At 40.0% G+C, this 17,647-nt stretch overlaps 3 protein-coding genes across 6 annotated transcripts in view; 2 read left to right on the forward strand and 1 right to left on the reverse strand.

The window, feature by feature from the left end:
- LOC103512854 (trifunctional purine biosynthetic protein adenosine-3) overlaps positions 1-13,443 on the forward strand; it is a 134,090-nt gene extending 120,647 nt beyond the window's left edge. Inside the window, exons 11-21 of the mRNA XM_026826137.1 lie at positions 1,724-1,943; positions 5,096-5,318; positions 5,929-6,127; positions 6,710-6,837; positions 7,399-7,480; positions 8,332-8,403; positions 8,641-9,176; positions 9,795-9,920; positions 12,038-12,187; positions 12,499-12,603; positions 13,221-13,443. Coding sequence (XP_026681938.1) covers positions 1,724-1,943; positions 5,096-5,318; positions 5,929-6,127; positions 6,710-6,837; positions 7,399-7,480; positions 8,332-8,403; positions 8,641-9,176; positions 9,795-9,920; positions 12,038-12,187; positions 12,499-12,603; positions 13,221-13,301 — 1,922 coding nt within the window. The 3' untranslated portion in view covers positions 13,302-13,443. The remainder of the gene's footprint in view (positions 1-1,723; positions 1,944-5,095; positions 5,319-5,928; positions 6,128-6,709; positions 6,838-7,398; positions 7,481-8,331; positions 8,404-8,640; positions 9,177-9,794; positions 9,921-12,037; positions 12,188-12,498; positions 12,604-13,220) is intronic.
- LOC103512719 (biogenesis of lysosome-related organelles complex 1 subunit 1) lies at positions 7,827-16,177 on the forward strand. Of its 3 annotated transcripts, none has more exons than XM_026826198.1 (4): positions 7,827-7,983; positions 14,716-14,843; positions 15,354-15,426; positions 15,587-16,177. In XM_026826198.1, the coding sequence occupies exons 2-4, from the start codon at positions 14,783-14,785 to the stop codon at positions 15,852-15,854; spliced, it is 402 nt and encodes a 133-aa protein (XP_026681999.1). In that variant the 5' UTR covers positions 7,827-7,983; positions 14,716-14,782; the 3' UTR covers positions 15,855-16,177. The 3 variants fall into 3 exon arrangements, with proteins under 3 accessions (XP_026681999.1, XP_008475721.1, XP_008475729.1); XM_008477499.2 differs by lacking the exon at positions 7,827-7,983 and adding an exon at positions 14,271-14,449; XM_008477507.2 differs by lacking the exon at positions 7,827-7,983 and adding an exon at positions 14,271-14,441.
- Positions 10,405-17,360, reverse strand: LOC113468912 (trifunctional purine biosynthetic protein adenosine-3-like). 2 transcript variants are annotated; one of them, XR_003392498.1, is made up of 3 exons: positions 17,188-17,360; positions 16,479-16,876; positions 10,405-10,961 (listed from the first exon to the last, which is right to left on the reverse strand). XR_003392498.1 is itself a non-coding variant. In XM_026826210.1 (2 exons), the coding sequence occupies exons 1-2, from the start codon at positions 17,254-17,256 to the stop codon at positions 16,691-16,693; spliced, it is 255 nt and encodes an 84-aa protein (XP_026682011.1). In that variant the 5' UTR covers positions 17,257-17,360; the 3' UTR covers positions 15,902-16,690. The 2 variants fall into 2 exon arrangements, 1 of the variants encoding a protein (XP_026682011.1); XM_026826210.1 differs by lacking the exon at positions 10,405-10,961 and having other exon boundaries at positions 15,902-16,876.
- Positions 17,361-17,647: the final 287 nt, after the last annotated feature.

Consider the following 17,647-nt stretch of genomic DNA (forward strand, 5'->3'; position numbering starts at 1 on the left):
AACTTCTCAAGTTCAATTTCAGTTTTTTTTTTTCTTTTTTTTTTTCTTCTTTTTCTTCGCCTTTTCCCGTGTACAGACGGGGTCGGCGTTGTTCGTCGTCCTCTCAGTCAGCCCTAACTAGGGTGATTGCTTCGAGCTAACATTTAGTCTAATGTAGCAGTTGTTTCAATGTGAAACGAAATGAAAACGGTGGTGAAACACTCATTACCAAAAAAAAACTTCCTCATTACTAGTATAGCTTAGCTATAACTGTAGTAATAGAAGGTAAAATTGGGTGATTCATTTATTTTTAACCTTTGATATAGAAGCACTGTCTAATCCTACTACCTGTTCCATCAATTTCAGGCGTGTATTGACGGTTCACTATCATCGCTCAAGATAGAATGGCAAGCAGACACATTCGCAGTGGGTGTGGTCATGGCCAGTCAAGGATATCCGGAGTCCCTTAGCAAAGGAGATGTTATCTACGGTAGGGGAATTGTTGTTGTTGTTGTTGTTGTTGTTGTTGTAGCGGTCTACCTGCACCGAATAGGGTTGATGGTCTGTAGCCAAAATTACTTGGCCTGTCCAGAACCGCAGTCAACCATCATGAGGACTTGTGCTTTTCCTTTGAAATGATTAGCGGTCTCCGAAGGGGGTTGATGGTCTGTAGCCAAAATTACTTGGCCTGTCCAGAACCGCAGTCAACCATCATGAGGACTTGTGCTTTTCCTTTGAAATGATTTTTCGTGGATTTCGTGAGAGCGGCACCTGTTTACAGGGCCATATTTACCCCCTCGGGCTTCATATTTACTCCTTTGAAATCATCAGAAGGCGCCTTTTTTTAATAAGCGCTTTACACTGTAAGAGTAAAAAAAGGCGCCTTCTGATGGTTTCAAAGGAGTAAATATGAAGCCCGAGAGGGTAAATATGGCCCTGTAAACAGGTGCCGCTCTCATGAATTTCACGGAAAAAACATTTCAAAGGACTTATTTTATGAAGATTTCTAAAGATGTTTGTATGGCAAGGTTCGATGATGTAGGTACTACAGATTTTTCAACACTGTACAATGGTCAATTTTTTTATTTTATTTAATTAGTTTGAACAACGTATACACATTGAAGGGAAGTGGGAGAAAAGTTGAGGTGAAAATGCCGAAAAACGATGTAGGTAACTCTGTTTCGTGTTAATATAGGCCGAGCGGCGCTTCGAACTCTTGACGTTCGCGCGTCTCTCGGCACGCTTGATAGATACAGAATTCCTATTAGGTATAAAACATAATTATACGAGATTGGTTTCTTTCCCAGGTTTGTCCGAAGTTTCGCATCTCCCCCGCCACCTAATATTCTACAGCGGTGCAGAGGAAAGTTCAGAGGGCACAGTGAGGGCACCTGTTTACAGGGCTATATTTACCCCCTCAGGCTTCATATTTACTCCTTTGAAACCATCAGAAGACGCCTTTTACTCTTACAGTGTAAATCGGTTATTTTCTGAAGATTTCTAAAGGTGTTTGTATGGCAAGGTTCGATGATGTACTACAGATTTTTCAACACTGTACAATGGTCAATTTTTATTTTATTTAATTAGTTCGAACAACGTATACATACCTCTGTTTCGTGTTAATATAGGCCGAGCGGCGCTTCGAACTCTTGACGTTCGCGCGTCTCTCGGCACGCTTGATAGATACATAGGTAATTCCTATTAGGTATAAAACATAATTATACGAGATTGGTCTCTTTCCCAGGTTTGTCCGAAGTTTCGCATCTCCCCCGCCACCTAATATTCTACAGCGGTGCAGAGGAAAGTTCAGAGGGCACAGTGACCGCCGGAGGCCGCGTACTTATTACCGTGGCCTTGGAATCAGAACTGGCCTTAGCCGCTGCCAAAGCAACATTGGCCTGTGGCCGTATACAGTTCCGAGGATCGCACTATAGGACTGATATTGCACACAAGGGAATAGCAAGGTAAGGACTGATATTGCACTATAGGACTGATATTGGGGACTCGTTTTTTTTATGCTTGATAGAGGGAACGAATTTTAATTGTGTTGGGCATAAATGCTTATCACAAATGTCGTTCCCTGCTAATGCACTACGCTAAATTTTATAACTTGACTTGGACTCGAACCACCAACCTCCAGATCCGAAGTCCACTGTGCTACCCACTACACCACTGAGGTTGGTTTGCTTGATAGAGGGAATTTTAACTACCGAGTTCTTATCGTTTTTCTCCTTTTCTTTCGTTTCCCTCTTCTTTTTCTAAGCTGACAGTCTAAATAAAGCACTGCTTACACTTATCATCCCAAAAGCGAAGAGAGGAGGATAGGATAATAAAAATAATAATAGTGCTTATTTATACTGCTCGCATAAGACTGAAAAGTCCCTTTACTCCAGCAGTAGGGTACTACTATTAGTGTGGTCAAATTCTCAAATTATATTGAGGATAAAATTCCATACCTCGGCTGGGATTGAACCCACGCCCTCCTGTTTACCAGGCGAGCGCCTTGACCACTACACCACCGAGGTAGGATATATAAACGGCGCACCTGTGAAATGCTCTTCTCTCATTATTTTCACCTAAATTCTCTCTAGATGCGAAATCCCAGTCCCAAGGTTGATTTAATTCATTACAATCAAGTCCGCCCTGGGAGTTGAATCTTTTTCACTTGACTGTTGTTAAAAAGAAACAAAACTTTGATACAATAGACTGCTAGTTATAAAATTGATGAAAAATATTGCATTATTGACAAAGTAAATAAAAATTTGTGAACAGTTTTCATTATAATTAAACACCAAAATGTCACACTTATGTACATATAAGGATTTGAACCAAAGAGACTTGACATTTGGATCTTGTGTCCATGTAGGTTAATAGAAACAAACACAGTGTTATCTCTAATCTCTACTCACCTTTTCATTCTACTTGGAACATTCAAAGTATGATAACTGGAAACTGAACAGGGTTTAGATAATAAATTCTAAAAGAAGTGCCTTGGGGTTAGACGGAACCAAGCTAAAAAACCATGACCCCAAACTAAACAGCTACAGGGGTCGCTTTAAACAACTCTGATCTTAGTAATCTCTCGACAGGAGACCCAAATCAGAAATCAGTATTCAGTTCAGTAACCAGAGTTACCAGAGTTCAGACCAAAAATGTTTACCTTCTGAAAATTTTGAATTTTGTGCTAAATAATTTCAAAATTTGGCGCTCGATTCGTCCCTCTGAGACCACAGCCTACAAGTGTGACGCCATCTTTAAAAATCTAGCACGAGATTAGGCTAGATTTTTCCAAGGAGGTTCGAAAATACTCGATACTACAGCCTCCGTTGCCGAATGGGTATCACACTAGGCTTGCACTCCGGAAGTCCCGGGCTCGATTCACGGCGAGGTCGATTTTTTTCAGCTCTGTGGAAACATTTCTATGATTTTTACGGTCGGATACATATTTTTACTTTCTATTTTATATACATTATATATAATATATTAGATCATTACCTATATTTTACTTTCTATTACTACAGTATAGCGAAGCTATACTTATACCTACTAGTTTTTTATTATTATTATTTCTTATTCCAGAATCTGACAGAAAGAGCACAGAGATGAGTAGTCAATGCAACAAAGTTCTCATTATTGGAAGTGGTGGCAGAGAGCATGCCTTTGCTTGGAAGTTGGCTCAGTCTGACAAAGTAAGTAGCAAAATGTAGCAAGTATTTTTATAGGTTATAGGTAGGTACCTATAAAAGTAATACCTACATAATTATTACCTATTATGTTTAAGACCCGCTCCCATTTGTCCTGAGATTCATCCGATTTTTTTCCGAATGTCCTGTAGGCAATGTACTTTAAATGAGAGTGTTCCCACTACACACGACACGATTTTTTCCCCCACCGAACGACACAAAATGTCCTTGCAGGGAATGTAATTTAAATGAGAGTGTTTCTATTACACACGACACGATTTTTTCCGAGCGATATGTGAGAACGGGCCTGTAGTCTACAAAACTACAGAACGTCAGTTTTATGCTTATGGGGTAAGGCGGTTTCTTCTTGATCCCTTGTGTGCCGCGTCCATTTTAGATTAGAACTATTTGCACTGCTGCTCATGGGGTGTGTTCAAACTTCTCTTTTCTTTTCGCAGGTAAGCAAGATCTACATCGCGCCAGGTAACATTGGAGCCAGCTTCGTGTCCAAAGTGGAAAACGTGTCCATCGACTTGAAAAATTTCACCGCCGTTGCTGAGTGGAGTCGGGAGAACGAAATCAACCTCGTGGTGATTGGACCGGAAGACCCTCTGGCAAACGGGATCACGGATGTCCTCACGAGTCACGGTATCCCGTGTTTTGGACCCACCAAAGCGGCCGCGCTTGCTTACACTTATACTTGAACTTATCACCCCAAAAGCGAAGAGAGGAGGATAGGATAATAAAAATAATAATAGTGCTTATTTATACTGCTCGCATAAAACTGAAAAGTCCCTTTACTCCAGCAGTAGGCTACTACTATTAGTGTGGTCAAATTCTCAAATTATATTGAGGATAAAATTCCATACCTCGGCTGGGATTGAACCCACGCCCTCCTGTTTACCAGGCGAGCGCCTTGACCACTACACCACCGAGGCAGGACAAAGCCAGTCGTCTATGGTAGGTAAATCTTACATCTCCACCAAACGATTTCTTTCATTTGTTTCATTATGGTAAATCAGACATCTCCACTAATATTTTCTCTATTGCACATTGCATACATAAGTAATAACACGGCATTCATACAAATTAGAACCAATTCGGGCTCATGTCAAGCTCTCAAGGGAACATTAGAAGTTGAGCGACAGCAAAGCCAGTCTAGTTAGCTTGGAGGGTAGGGCGCCTGATTTGTAAGCGCTAGGTCGCGGGTTCGATTCCGGTCCGAGGCGGACTTTAACTTAAGGCGTTTTGTTATATGTAGAAATTTGAGTTGTAGATCTCAGTCGGGGAAAGGGGCTCCCAATGACATAAATATCTGTCGTATATTCGTAGAAGCTTAACCCGTCCTGTAGGGCTGTTTGTCCCTACACCTAACCTCGGAGTGGGCTTTTTGTGTATAAAAAAACATACCTATGATTTATTTTCGTCCACAGATCACTCCTATCCAAAGGTCATCTCAGTTACAAGGAGAGTGGAGTGGATATTGTCGCGGGCAATGCTCTCATCAAAGGCATCAAGCCATGCGTCAATATGACCACTAGGAAAGGCGTTATTGGAGACATAGGAGATTTCGGAGCTCTGTTCGATTTGAAAGCAGCCCAATATAAGGAACCAGTTTTGGTATCGGGTACAGACGGAGTTGGTACCAAAGTTAAGGTAAGGAAAAGACGTCAGCGGTATCTATAGGTCCGGGGCCACAAAGTGAGTTTAAACTCGGTTTAAGTTTAACTCTCGGATTAACCAATCAGATTACTTAATCCGAGAGATAAACTGGAGTTTAAACTCACTTTGTGGCCCCCGGCCTTAGTGGTTAACGCGGTAAACTTCGGATCTGGAGGATGGCAGTATAGGTCTGTCAAGTTACACACAAATGTCTTTCCTACAGAGGAAGGACATTTTTTGTCGCAAGCATTTATGTTTAAGGCATTTAAATTTTGATTGATTTCGTTAGGTAAATAGATATGTAGATAGAGAGCACTCTTTTCCATCCAACAAAAATAGGATAGGGTTTTTCAGCATTCCATGCTGTTTGGGTGATATCTAAATCGCTCAGGCTGTATGTAGGTATTCAAACTAGGATCCAAAAATATCTTGAATTGGACATAAATTTTACCTTAAAGTGTGTCCAGTGTCCACACAGACGACCGTTAATCGATGTTAACCGTCCACACTGCCTCGATAACATAGATTCACCTCATCGATCGACGGCCGGTCGACTATGTTCGAACACGCCTTTACACCTTGACCCTTTGCTGCCCCCTCCCAGATCGCCAACAAATGCAACCTGCACACCACTATTGGGATTGATCTCGTAGCCATGTGTGTCAACGACATCCTGGCCCATGGGGCAGAACCCTTGTTCTTCCTCGACTACTTTGCCACAGGACAGCTGGATGTGAACGTGGGTACTGCTGTGGTGGAGGGTATTGCCCAGGGCTGTTCCCTGGCTGGATGTGCATTAGTTGGTAAGTATTGAGGGGCGAGGATGAAGGCTCCTCTCCCTGTAGGAAATTGTTCTGAACAAACCAAGTTTCAATTGGATTTCAAACCACTTTGTTTGAATCCGTCCAGAATAACGTGACACGAGTAAGTTGTCTACTAAAATATCTAATAAAATTTATCCTGAACAGATAAGGATAGTTCTCGGAACGGCTGCCTTTCTCCTATCCTGTCCTCTTTCTCTTTTCAATAAATAGATAAATAAATAATATCTAATAATAATTTTCAGGAAAATTTTTCTTCTGTGTTCATTCAATTTCGCGATGATAGGATTTTCGCTCCGTTATCAGAGTTCCCTATATGACCTATATCACCTTAGTGCCCAAGCTTTTCAGAGGAAAATCGACTTGAAATTTCAATAGTCTTTTGATCAACTTACCTAATGAGAGACAAGTTTAGAGTAATTGTAAGATGATATTGCTAGCTTCAAACACTGCTGGGTGTGCTGGTCGCGATCGATTTGAAATCAACCAGCGATCAACCGGTTGGGCAGCCCTGCTATCCTCTTGGAAAAAGCTAATGTTTCTTATATGACTTCTATTTGACAGGTGGAGAAACGGCCGAGCTACCCGGCCTCTATCAGCCAGGAGATTACGATCTGGCCGGGTTTGCTGTGGGGGCCGTGGAGAAGGCCTCTCTTCTGCCCAAGGTCAAAGATGTGGCCGCCGGGGATGTGGTGATAGCCAGATGACCACACAGAAAATTTATGTTTTTTGTAGCAAATAGGTACCTAACAAGAATGTATGCACTATCAGCAACCCTTCTAACTCAAATGAGATAACAGAATTCTACATTATTCTACACACCAGTACTTGAGCTTACATACTATTATTATGTCTTGACTTGGCGGGGTGGAGCACTACCACACACCTTTGTCAGATCTCAGATTCTCAAATAATTGAGAGTGAAACATGATCTATTCCTTGTCTTGGGTTTGAACCCACAACCTTCAGATTGTACTAGAAAAGCACTAGATCACTCAGTGACAAAGAGTACAAAGTGATAGAGGAAAGGTATTTTTCTTCACTTGCTTACCTCTGATTGTAACACCTAGAACAGTGGTTAAAGTTCAGTGGTAGGCTGGTAGGTAGGAAAGTGGTGACTTCAAGAAGATGAATCTGATTCCTCTGAGCAAACTGTCCGCAGGAATCAAATCAACTGGAGAAGATAGATGATACCAAAGAAAGATTCTAAAAGGAAAATGTATGAAAAGTTGATTTCTTATTTCTTCAAGTAGATTATGAAATACCTTTTGAATTTGAACATAAAAAATGAAGAAAATGGGGGCTTCAAAACACGGAAAACACCTAAACACCAAAGTTCGTTAAAAATTCGAGGTTTTCGAGGAGGACGAGGAGCTAGAGCTAGTTGGCTAGATTTTTGACATGGTTGCCAAGTTTCCACTAAGCTACTAGATTTTTAAGGACAATTTTATTTTGTTTTAAATATTTTTTCTGTACCGTTAAAAAATGGGTACATGTAAATAATTAATAATTAATCATAAAAATGTTCATTTGATGGTTAATCATATTTGAATGGATTTATTTAATGAGGGAAATGATGATAAAACTTGAAAAAATAGGACCTCAGCCTACAGATTTTTTTAGTCATGAGAGGCTGTGGTTATTGGCAACAGCGCTCTTATCAAAATGTAAATAAAATTGAAGATTTTGATAAGGAAAAAGGAAGAAAAGGATCAAGAAATGGAATCTAGACAGAACTTTGAAGTTAAGCAACGTCAAGGAAGTCTGTTATCTGGACGGGTGAACGTCTAGATGACTAGCCAAGTTAGAGCAGAGCAGACTTCATGATATAATATATTGTAAGTACCCTTTGCTCATGACATGTCTGACTGAAAAACTCTATTTCAAGAATAGTATACATTTTTTTTTTTACTTTGAGTTGCCAATTTTTTGGGTCCTAGTTAGTTCCCTACTTCCTTAAGGAGTAACCATGAGATCTAGGGACTGATGTCACTAGTCAGCCTGGGATTTAAACCTAAAATAGGTAATAATGAAACTTTTGAACCTAAAATAATGAAACTTTTGGTACCTATGTACCTACCTGTAATACCATTCTCACGATATTAAATTTTATGTTATCTTTATTTCCAGTGATGAAAGACAAACTACTGTAGCTTTGTAATTCCTGTGAAATTTGTTCCCAAAAGAAACCAGAATCATGCTATCATCCATCTTGAAAGAACACCAATCCAAGCAAGTTCATCGGAAAGAAGAGCAAGGTATGATAACTTTACTTGATAATTGACGTGGGGCAAGATCTTTGCGGAGTGGGGCCCGAGGGTTCAAACAGTGATTGACCGGGTGTGGATGTTTCAAATTTTCCGTCATTTCCCCATGGGGTAGTCTAGAAAACAATACCTTAATATCACAGAGAAAGCATAACAATCTACCTGAGATGTTCACCTTGCTTCTTTCTTATCTGCTCACAAAAATCCCACTCTGAGGCTTAGGTGTAGGGGCAAACAGTCCTAAAAGTCGCTTCTCTACAGGTAAATCATTCGGGGAGGAGCTCCTCACGCCCACATCTATCTACGTCTCCCGCGTCCTGCCATCACTCAAGGCGGGGCGTGTCAAAGCCTTCGCCCACATCACTGGTGGCGGTCTAGTTGAGAACATCCCGCGCGTCCTGTCCAAGAAGGTCAAAGTCCGTCTGAACGCCAAAGCGTGGAAAATCCAGCCCGTGTTCGGGTGGCTCGCGGCGATGGGAGGTGTCAGTGAAGGCGAGATGCTGAGGACTTTCAACTGCGGGATCGGAGCGGTGCTGATAGTGAGTCCGCAGCATCAGCATATCGTGCAGTCCATGGTGCAGGGGATACAAGTCGGTGTGGTGGAGCCTCGCGAGTGGAATGATGAGGAACAGGTAAGCCACCAAGGTCAAGGTTTACTGTTTTTTAGTTTCAGGGTTAACCAACATGTATTAGGTATCCTCGGGAGTGGAAAAAGGTCCAATTTTTGGTCAATGATCGGTTGTGAACTGGTGTATTCAACATGCTAAGGACTACAACAGAAAAGGCCAATCGGCCTACATTGAAAGAGTGGACAAATTCAGTTCTCGCCTGGCTCCTATCCTGTCTTCCTTCTCTCTTCGATTTCGGGACGAAAAGACCTTAGCAGTCACAGTTCCCTCTGTCAAACCTCTTCTTTTTCTCACCCACAAACGGAGTTCCTTCTGCGATCATTTTCTTGATGACCCTCATGAGAATGGTATCATGGATCTCCTTCTTCTGGGTTGTCTTCCTTCTCTCTTCGATTTCGGGACGAAAAGACCTTAGCAGTCACCGTCCCCTCTGTGAACCCTCTTTTTTTCTCACCCACAAACGGAGTTCCTTCTGCGATCATTTTCTTGATGACCCTCATGAGAATGGTATCATGGATCTCCTTCTTCTGGGCCTCCGTCAAGATGTCGCAGGGACAGTAGGCCCCCATACCCCCCGTGTTTGGGCCCTTGTCGTTGTTGTATTTTCTCTTGTGATCCTGAGAGGGGGGCATCACTTTTACCGTCTTTCCGTCCGTGAAACACAGAACCTAAGGAAACAATCACAATGGTAGGATGTTATGAGTGACTTTCACAAAGCTTTTTTTGGCTTCTATGCATAACCTTCCTCACCAGACTGAAGCCGTTGCTATGGATACCGCTAGATGGCAGCGCTATCACCACATCCCCGGCGGCCACATCTTTGACCTTGGGCAGAAGAGAGGCCTTCTCCACGGCCCCCACAGCAAACCCGGCCAGATCGTAATCTCCTGGCTGATAGAGGCCGGGTAGCTCGGCCGTTTCTCCACCTGTCAAATAGAAGTCATATAAGAAACATTAGCTTTTTCCAAGAGGATAGCAGGGCTGCCCCACCGGTTGATCGCGGGTTGATTTCAAATCGATCGCGACCAGCACACCCAGCAGTGTTTGAACCTAGCAATATCATCTTACACACCCGATTACTCTAAACTTGTCTCTCATTAGGTAAGTTGATCAAAAGACTGTATTGAAAATTCAAGTCGATTTTCCTCTGAAAAGCTTGGGCACTAAGGTGATATAGGTCATATAGGGAACTCTGATAACGGAGCGGAAATCCGATCATCGCGAAATTGAATGAATGAACACAGAAGAAAACTGTTCCTGAAAATTATTATTATTATTATTATTATTATTATTATTATTATTATTATTATTATTATTATTATTATTATTATTATTGAGCAACCTACAGGTGGACATGGGCTTTCAACAAATCTTTTGTAGGAGATGACTGTGTCAGCCTGTAAATTTTCTAAAGAAGTGTCATTTAATCACTTCAAAAGACAATCTTATCATGCTAAATACAGGTGTTTGTGAGTGAAATATGATCTGTAGGCAAAGATAATGTATGAGGCATGATTGAGGCCATAATAAGAGACCTTTGATTGGAAGGTACCTAGGCAAGGGTGCTTGAAGGATTCTCTGCCACTGAATTGTGGTCAAACGCTCAAAGTAATGGGGACTTTGTGAATGTGGGAAATTCGTTCAAATAAAGGTCACACTAAGTAAACATAAATAATAAAATCAAGATAAAAAAAAAAAATATGAAAAATGTAACTAATTTATTACAATAAAAACACGTAAATTTGAAAATAATAATTATGAAAAAATATTGTACATTCAAAAAAATCATACTAGTTATTTATTGTTCTTTTTCCCTGATATGTCCCTACAGACTGCAAACCTTCTAAGGTCGTCCTTAAACAAAGAGTCGTGTTTTTGAGTTGTTCACTGAAAAGAGAGGTTCTTTTTTTTATAATTCACCTTTTTGTGAGCAGAGAAGAAAGAAGCAAGGTGGACATCTCAGGTAGATTGTTATGCTTCCTCTGTGATATTAAGGTATTTTTTTCTAGACTACCCCATGGGGAAATGACAAAATTTCCCGAAAGATAAGCCTAGATCATTATATGGTGTACAGGTGGCTAACAATGCCCGAAATTGATACATGTTGTTGCCTCAGTGCAGGGCTGTATTTAGGGGAGGGGGGGCTTGAGCTTCATTTTTCTCCTTTAGTAGGCAAGACTCGGAAAATTTGGAACATCCACCCCCTGGTTCATCACTGTTTGAACCCTCGGGCCCCACTCCGCAAAGATCTTGCCCCAGTGTAATAGCACGTTTAAAACTCAACGCTTACCATCTTGACTGAACGGAGCGATGTCGCTGTACTTGGCTCCCACCTTCTGCATAACCTGAAGACTATTACTCAGAATCAATGTATGTTTGTATGTACTCACTTTGGTGGGAATACCGGCGTTTCGCGCAATGTTCAACCCTTCCACGTTATGTTTGTTAGATACAACCAGAACGATCTCCGCTCGCATGATGTCGCTCCGATTACTGGTCGCCTCTAGGAGTGATTTCAAGTTGGTCCCTGTGCCAGATATGAGAACAGCTACTCGTTTCCTTTGCACCATTCGCGTTTTGACTACCATCGGGATGTAGGGGTTCATGAGAGATTCCATGGCTTCCGCGAAATTGTTGATTTCAACCTGAGAGAGGAAAAAACGATAAAGCAAGGGGTCATCAGGAACAGATTGACGGTGTGAAAAGGTGAAGGACTGTTGAGTATGAATACTGAATTCATACAACCATAGGCGAGAACTGAATTTGTCCACTCTTTCAATGTAGGCCGATTGGCCTTTTCTGTTGTAGTCCTTAGCATGTTGAATACACCAGTTCAAAAGGACTGTTGAGTATGAATACTGAATTCATACAACCACAGGCGAGAACTGAATTTGTCCACTCTTTCAATGTAGGCCGATTGGCCTTTTCTGTTGTAGTCCTTAGCATGTTGAATACACCAGTTCAAGTACAAACTTTAGTTTTTATTTTCCTTCCAGGTATTATGCGGCGAGTTTGTGAACAGATGGCGAGGTAAACTGATCAACATTCATCCAGCATTACTACCACTGTTCAAAGGTATGCATGCACATCGGCAGGCTTTGGATGCGGGGGTGCGTGTCACGGGATGCACCGTGCATTTCGTGGAGGTAAGTTAAAAAATATGATATAAAATATATGTAGAGTAAAATCAAATCATCAATTCTTTGTGATAAAGCAGAGAGCTTCTTCACAACTTTAGTGGGTATCACATTACAAGTGCTTAATTCTCATCTACTCCTAAAAACAATCTTTTTACACTGGTAATGCCACCACTGGTCACTACTTCATTAAAGTAGCTACTCAATTATCCTCACAAGCACAAGTACACCCCGAACTCCAAGCACGGAGTCGAAAAAAAATCGACCCCGTGACTTAAAAAAGTGAAACTTAAATTAACCCTTTGTCACATTTCCTCCAGGAGAGCGTGGACGCGGGTGCAATCATTTGTCAAGAAAGTGTTCCTATTTATCCTCGAGATACGGAAGAGTCTCTGAGTGAACGAGTGAAGTCTGCTGAACACAAGGCTTCTGAAAACCCTAGGATTGCCCACATTCTATGCTATGAAAGGTCAACAAGAGCATAATGGTAACTCCTACCGGTTTATTATCATTAGCAAGTTTGGATCCGACTTGCAGAAACTCCTGGATGAGCACAAAGAGTTTAGCTTGAAGAATACTCTCACCATAGGATCTTCATTGGTAAGACCACAAGATATTGAAATTAGCCAAATCATTCGAAAATCACATAGTGAACAGACTGATGCCTGACACCATAATCTGAGTTTCAATTTTACTTCAGATTGTGGTCTTGGTATACTTTAATTATGGCTGGGGCCACACATTGAGATGAAAGATATACCTATAAAAAATAGTGTAAGAAATTTAACTAATTTTAAACTTTAGGTTGAGATTACCCAATCAAATTCCAATAAAAATATCTTGTTAAGAACTTTTGAAAGTACCAAACTTATATTTAGGTACCTATATAAATGGTCCTTTTTTGTCTCTATTGTTCAATTCATTATGATAACTACTTACGATTTATTGTATTTAAAATGTTCAAAATAAAATAAAGAAAGTATTGTTAAAAAAAAAAAAAAAAAAAAAAAATGCTTTATGCAATAGTACCATTATACACAAGGCTTACCCGCGAGCATTGGAGCTGGTGGCGACAGAAAGGGTTAAGCTTGATTTGGACTCGGGAAAACTCGTGTGGTCATGATGGGTTAACACTCGGTGTTTCCCGAGCTAACTGGACCTATATCCGAAATGGTAGGAAAATTCAGGGAGACTTCAAAAGGGCTATATAAGAAAGTCGGACCGAAAACAATACCGACTTTTCTATATTAAGTAGGTACGTGAGGTTTAGTGTGTGTACATTGTAAAATAGGACAGTAAAATAAGAGACTCTTTGTAAAAACGAGTAAAGAGTGAGTGAATTATAAAAAAAGAACCTCTCTTTTCAGTGAACAACTCAAAAACACGACTCTTTGTTTAAGGACGACCTTAGAAGGTTTGCAGTCTGTAGGGATTGAAAACCCTAGGATTGCCCACATTCTATGCTATGAAAGGTCAACAAGAGCATAATGGTAACTCCTACAGGTTTATTATCATTAGCAAGTTTGGATCGGACTTGCAGAAACTCCTGGATGAGCACAAAGAGTTTAGCTTGAAGAATACTCTCACCATTACCGACTTTCCTATATTAAGTACGTGAGGTTTAATGTACATTGTAAAATAGGACAGTAAAATAAAAGACTCTTTGTAAAAACGAGTAAAGAGTGAGTGAATTATAAAAAAAAGAACCTCTCTTTTCAGTGAACAACTCAAAAACACGACTCTTTGTTTAAGGACGACCTTAGAAGGTTTGCAGTCTGTAGGGAACTAAGGGAAATTTTCAAAGCCTAAAAAATGGAAAAAGAATTTTTGGTCATTAAAAAAAGTATGCAACCTTGAAGGGGCTACTTAAATTTTCTCGCAAAAATTTTGCCTGCGGCGCTGTAATTTTGTGTTCTATAGAAACATAAAAATGTTCATTTGATGGTTAATCATATTTGAATGGATTTATTTAATGAGGGAAATGGTGATAAAACTTGAAAAAATAGGACCTCAGCCTACAGATTTTTTTAGTCATGAGAGGCTGTGGTTATTGGCAACAGCGCTCTTATCAAAAAAATGTAAATAAAATTTTTGATATTAAAGATTTTGATAAGGAAAAAGGAAGAAAAGGATCAAGAAATGGAATCTAGACAGAACTTTGAAGTTAAGCAACGTCAAGGAAATCTGTAATCAGGACGGGTGAACGTCGAACGTCTAGATGACTAGCCAAGTTAGAGCAGAGCAGACTTCATGATATTGTATTGTAAGTATGTAAGTACCCTTGCTCATGACATGTCTGACTGAAAAACTCTATTTCAAGAACAGTACTTATACTTTTTTATTTTTTTTACTTTGAGTTGCCAATTTTTTGGGTCCTAGGTAGTTCCCTACTTCCTTAAGGAGTAACCATGAGATCTAGGGACTGGTGTCACTAGTCAGCCTGGGATTTGAACCTAAAATAATAATGAAACTTTTGGTACCTATGTACTTACCTGTAATACCATTCTCACAATATTTTATGTTATCTTTATTTCCAGTGATGAAAGACAAACTACTGTAGCTTTGTAATTCCTGTAAAATTTGTTTCCAAGAGATACCAGAATAATGCTATCATCCATCTTGAAAGAACACCAATCCAAGCAAGTTCATCGGAAAGAAGAGCAAGGTATGATAACTTTACTTGATAATTGACATTCAAATAAATAGGTACTGTGTGTTAATTCTGGTATAAATCTGTGATTTTGAAGTGAAGCAACATTGTGTGTGGTAACCAAGATGAGTAGGTAGATAATGGTCTGGGATAAGATGTGAGGGTACTTGTGCAGAAGTCATGTCCATGGAATATTGCTACCAAAGGAACTGGCAAAAACAAGCAGTGACCAGTGTTATTATAGGGTTAGGTTAAACACAAGAAGGAGTTTTCACAATTAGGGCAGTGATTAGTGTTATTATAGGGTTAGGTTAAATACAAAAAGGAGCTTTTCTTTTCCACGGATGTGACTTCTGCATAATTACCGATATCAGATATCATGCTGCTGTCTGTTTGGGGATGTACCTAGTACCTACCAATGTGAGGCTTATAATGCTAATTGAGGACCACATTGAAATCCTAGTGAAAAAAGTTGCAAGGATAAAAAATAAACTAAAATAGGTATTAATGTACTTTTTTTTACAGAGGTGAGAAGAAAAGAAGCATTGAGTGCTGCCAATGATCTAACTCAAGCTCTTGTGGATCATCTTAATGTTGGGTAAGTGTATTCATCTACTTTTAATCCATAATTTAAACTGTAGAATGTACCCACTTGAAAAAAAAAAATCAATGGTCTTATAGAAAAAAGGTCCTATGAAATTTTCTGCTTTTGTGTTGAACACAAATTTTACTGAGATTATCTTCTTATTCTCCCCCAGAGTTGCTCAAGCTTATTTAAATCAAAAGAAATTGGATGCTGAAGCAAAACAACTCCACACAAATGCAATCACCTTCTCTAAACAAACTCAACAGTGGCTCTCCTTGGTAGACAATTTTAACAGTGCCTTGAAAGAAATTGGTGATGTGGAAAACTGGGCCAAAGTGATTGAGGAAGACATGCGATTGATATCAGCTGCCCTGGAAACTGCATATGAAGGAAGTATCAATGAAAACACAAGTGCAGCAGCTGCCAAAGAAGATAATTGACCTAAAGAGTGATTGTTCTGAAAAATCTATGATAAACTTGAGCAACCTGCAGGTGGACATGGGCTTTCAACAAATCTTTTGTAGGGGATGACTGTGTCAGCCTGTAAATTTTCTAAAGAAGTGTCATTTAATCACTTCAAAAGACAATCTTATCATGCTAAATACAGGTGTTTGTGAGTGAAATATGATCTGTAGGCAAAGATAATGTATGAGGCATGATTGAGGCCATAATAAGAGACCTTTGATTGGAAGGTACCTAGGCAAGGGTGCTTGAAGGATTCTCTGCCACTGAATTGTGGTCAAACGCTCAAAGTAATGGGGACTTTGTGAATGTGGGAAATTCGTTCAAATAAAGGTCACACTAAGTAAACATAAATAATAAAATCAAGATAAAAAAAAAAAATATGAAAAATGTAACTAATTTATTACAATAAAAACACGTAAATTTGAAAATAATAATTATGAAAAAATATTGTACATTCAAAAAAATCATACTAGTTATTTATTGTTCTTTTTCCCTGATATGTCCCTACAGACTGCAAACCTTCTAAGGTCGTCCTTAAACAAAGAGTCGTGTTTTTGAGTTGTTCACTGAAAAGAGAGGTTCTTTTTTTTATAATTCACTCACTCTTTACTCGTTTTTACAAAGAGTCTCTTATTTTACTGTCCTATTTTACAATGTACACACACTAAACCTCACGTACCTACTTAATATAGAAAAGTCGGTATTGTTTTCGGTCCGACTTTCTTATATAGCCCTTTTGAAGTCTCCCTGAATTTTCCTACCATTTCGGATATAGGTCCAGTTAGCTCGGGAAACACCGAGTGTTAACCCATCATGACCACACGAGTTTTCCCGAGTCCAAATCAAGCTTAACCCTTTCTGTCGCCACCAGCTCCAATGCTCGCGGGTAAGCCTTGTGTTCAGCAGACTTCACTCGTTCACTCAGAGACTCTTCCGTATCTCGAGGATAAATAGGAACACTTTCTTGACAAATGATTGCACCCGCGTCCACGCTCTCCTGGAGGAAATGTGACAAAGGGTTAATTTAAGTTTCACTTTTTTAAGTCACGGGGTCGATTTTTTTTCGACTCCGTGCTTGGAGTTCGGGGTGTACTTGTGCTTGTGAGGATAATTGAGTAGCTACTTTAATGAAGTAGTGACCAGTGGTGGCATTACCAGTGTAAAAAGATTGTTTTTAGGAGTAGATGAGAATTAAGCACTTGTAATGTGATACCCACTAAAGTTGTGAAGAAGCTCTCTGCTTTATCACAAAGAATTGATGATTTGATTTTACTCTACATATATTTTATATCATATTTTTTAACTTACCTCCACGAAATGCACGGTGCATCCCGTGACACGCACCCCCGCATCCAAAGCCTGCCGATGTGCATGCATACCTTTGAACAGTGGTAGTAATGCTGGATGAATGTTGATCAGTTTACCTCGCCATCTGTTCACAAACTCGCCGCATAATACCTGGGAGGAAAATAAAAACTAAAGTTTGTAAAAGCCAGCCTAGTTAGCTTGGTTGGTAGCGCATCTGCCTTGTAAGCGCTAGACCGCGGGTTCGATTCCCGCCCGGGTTTTATCCTGAAGAGATAAGGTTCGTTCTCGGAACGGCTGGCTTTCTCCTATCCTGTCTTCCTTCTCTATTTGATTTCGGGACGATCAGACCTTAGCAGTTACAGTTCCCTCTGTCAAACCTCTTAAAAAAATTTCCTGTTTTTCTCTACCACAGTGCTTTCCATATTATGTGTATTTGGAATCGCAATATCCACCAGTAATG

Source organism: Diaphorina citri, unplaced genomic scaffold (genome assembly GCF_000475195.1).
Source record: "Diaphorina citri unplaced genomic scaffold, Diaci psyllid genome assembly version 1.1 scaffold38, whole genome shotgun sequence".
Lineage (NCBI taxonomy): Eukaryota > Metazoa > Arthropoda > Insecta > Hemiptera > Psyllidae > Diaphorina > Diaphorina citri.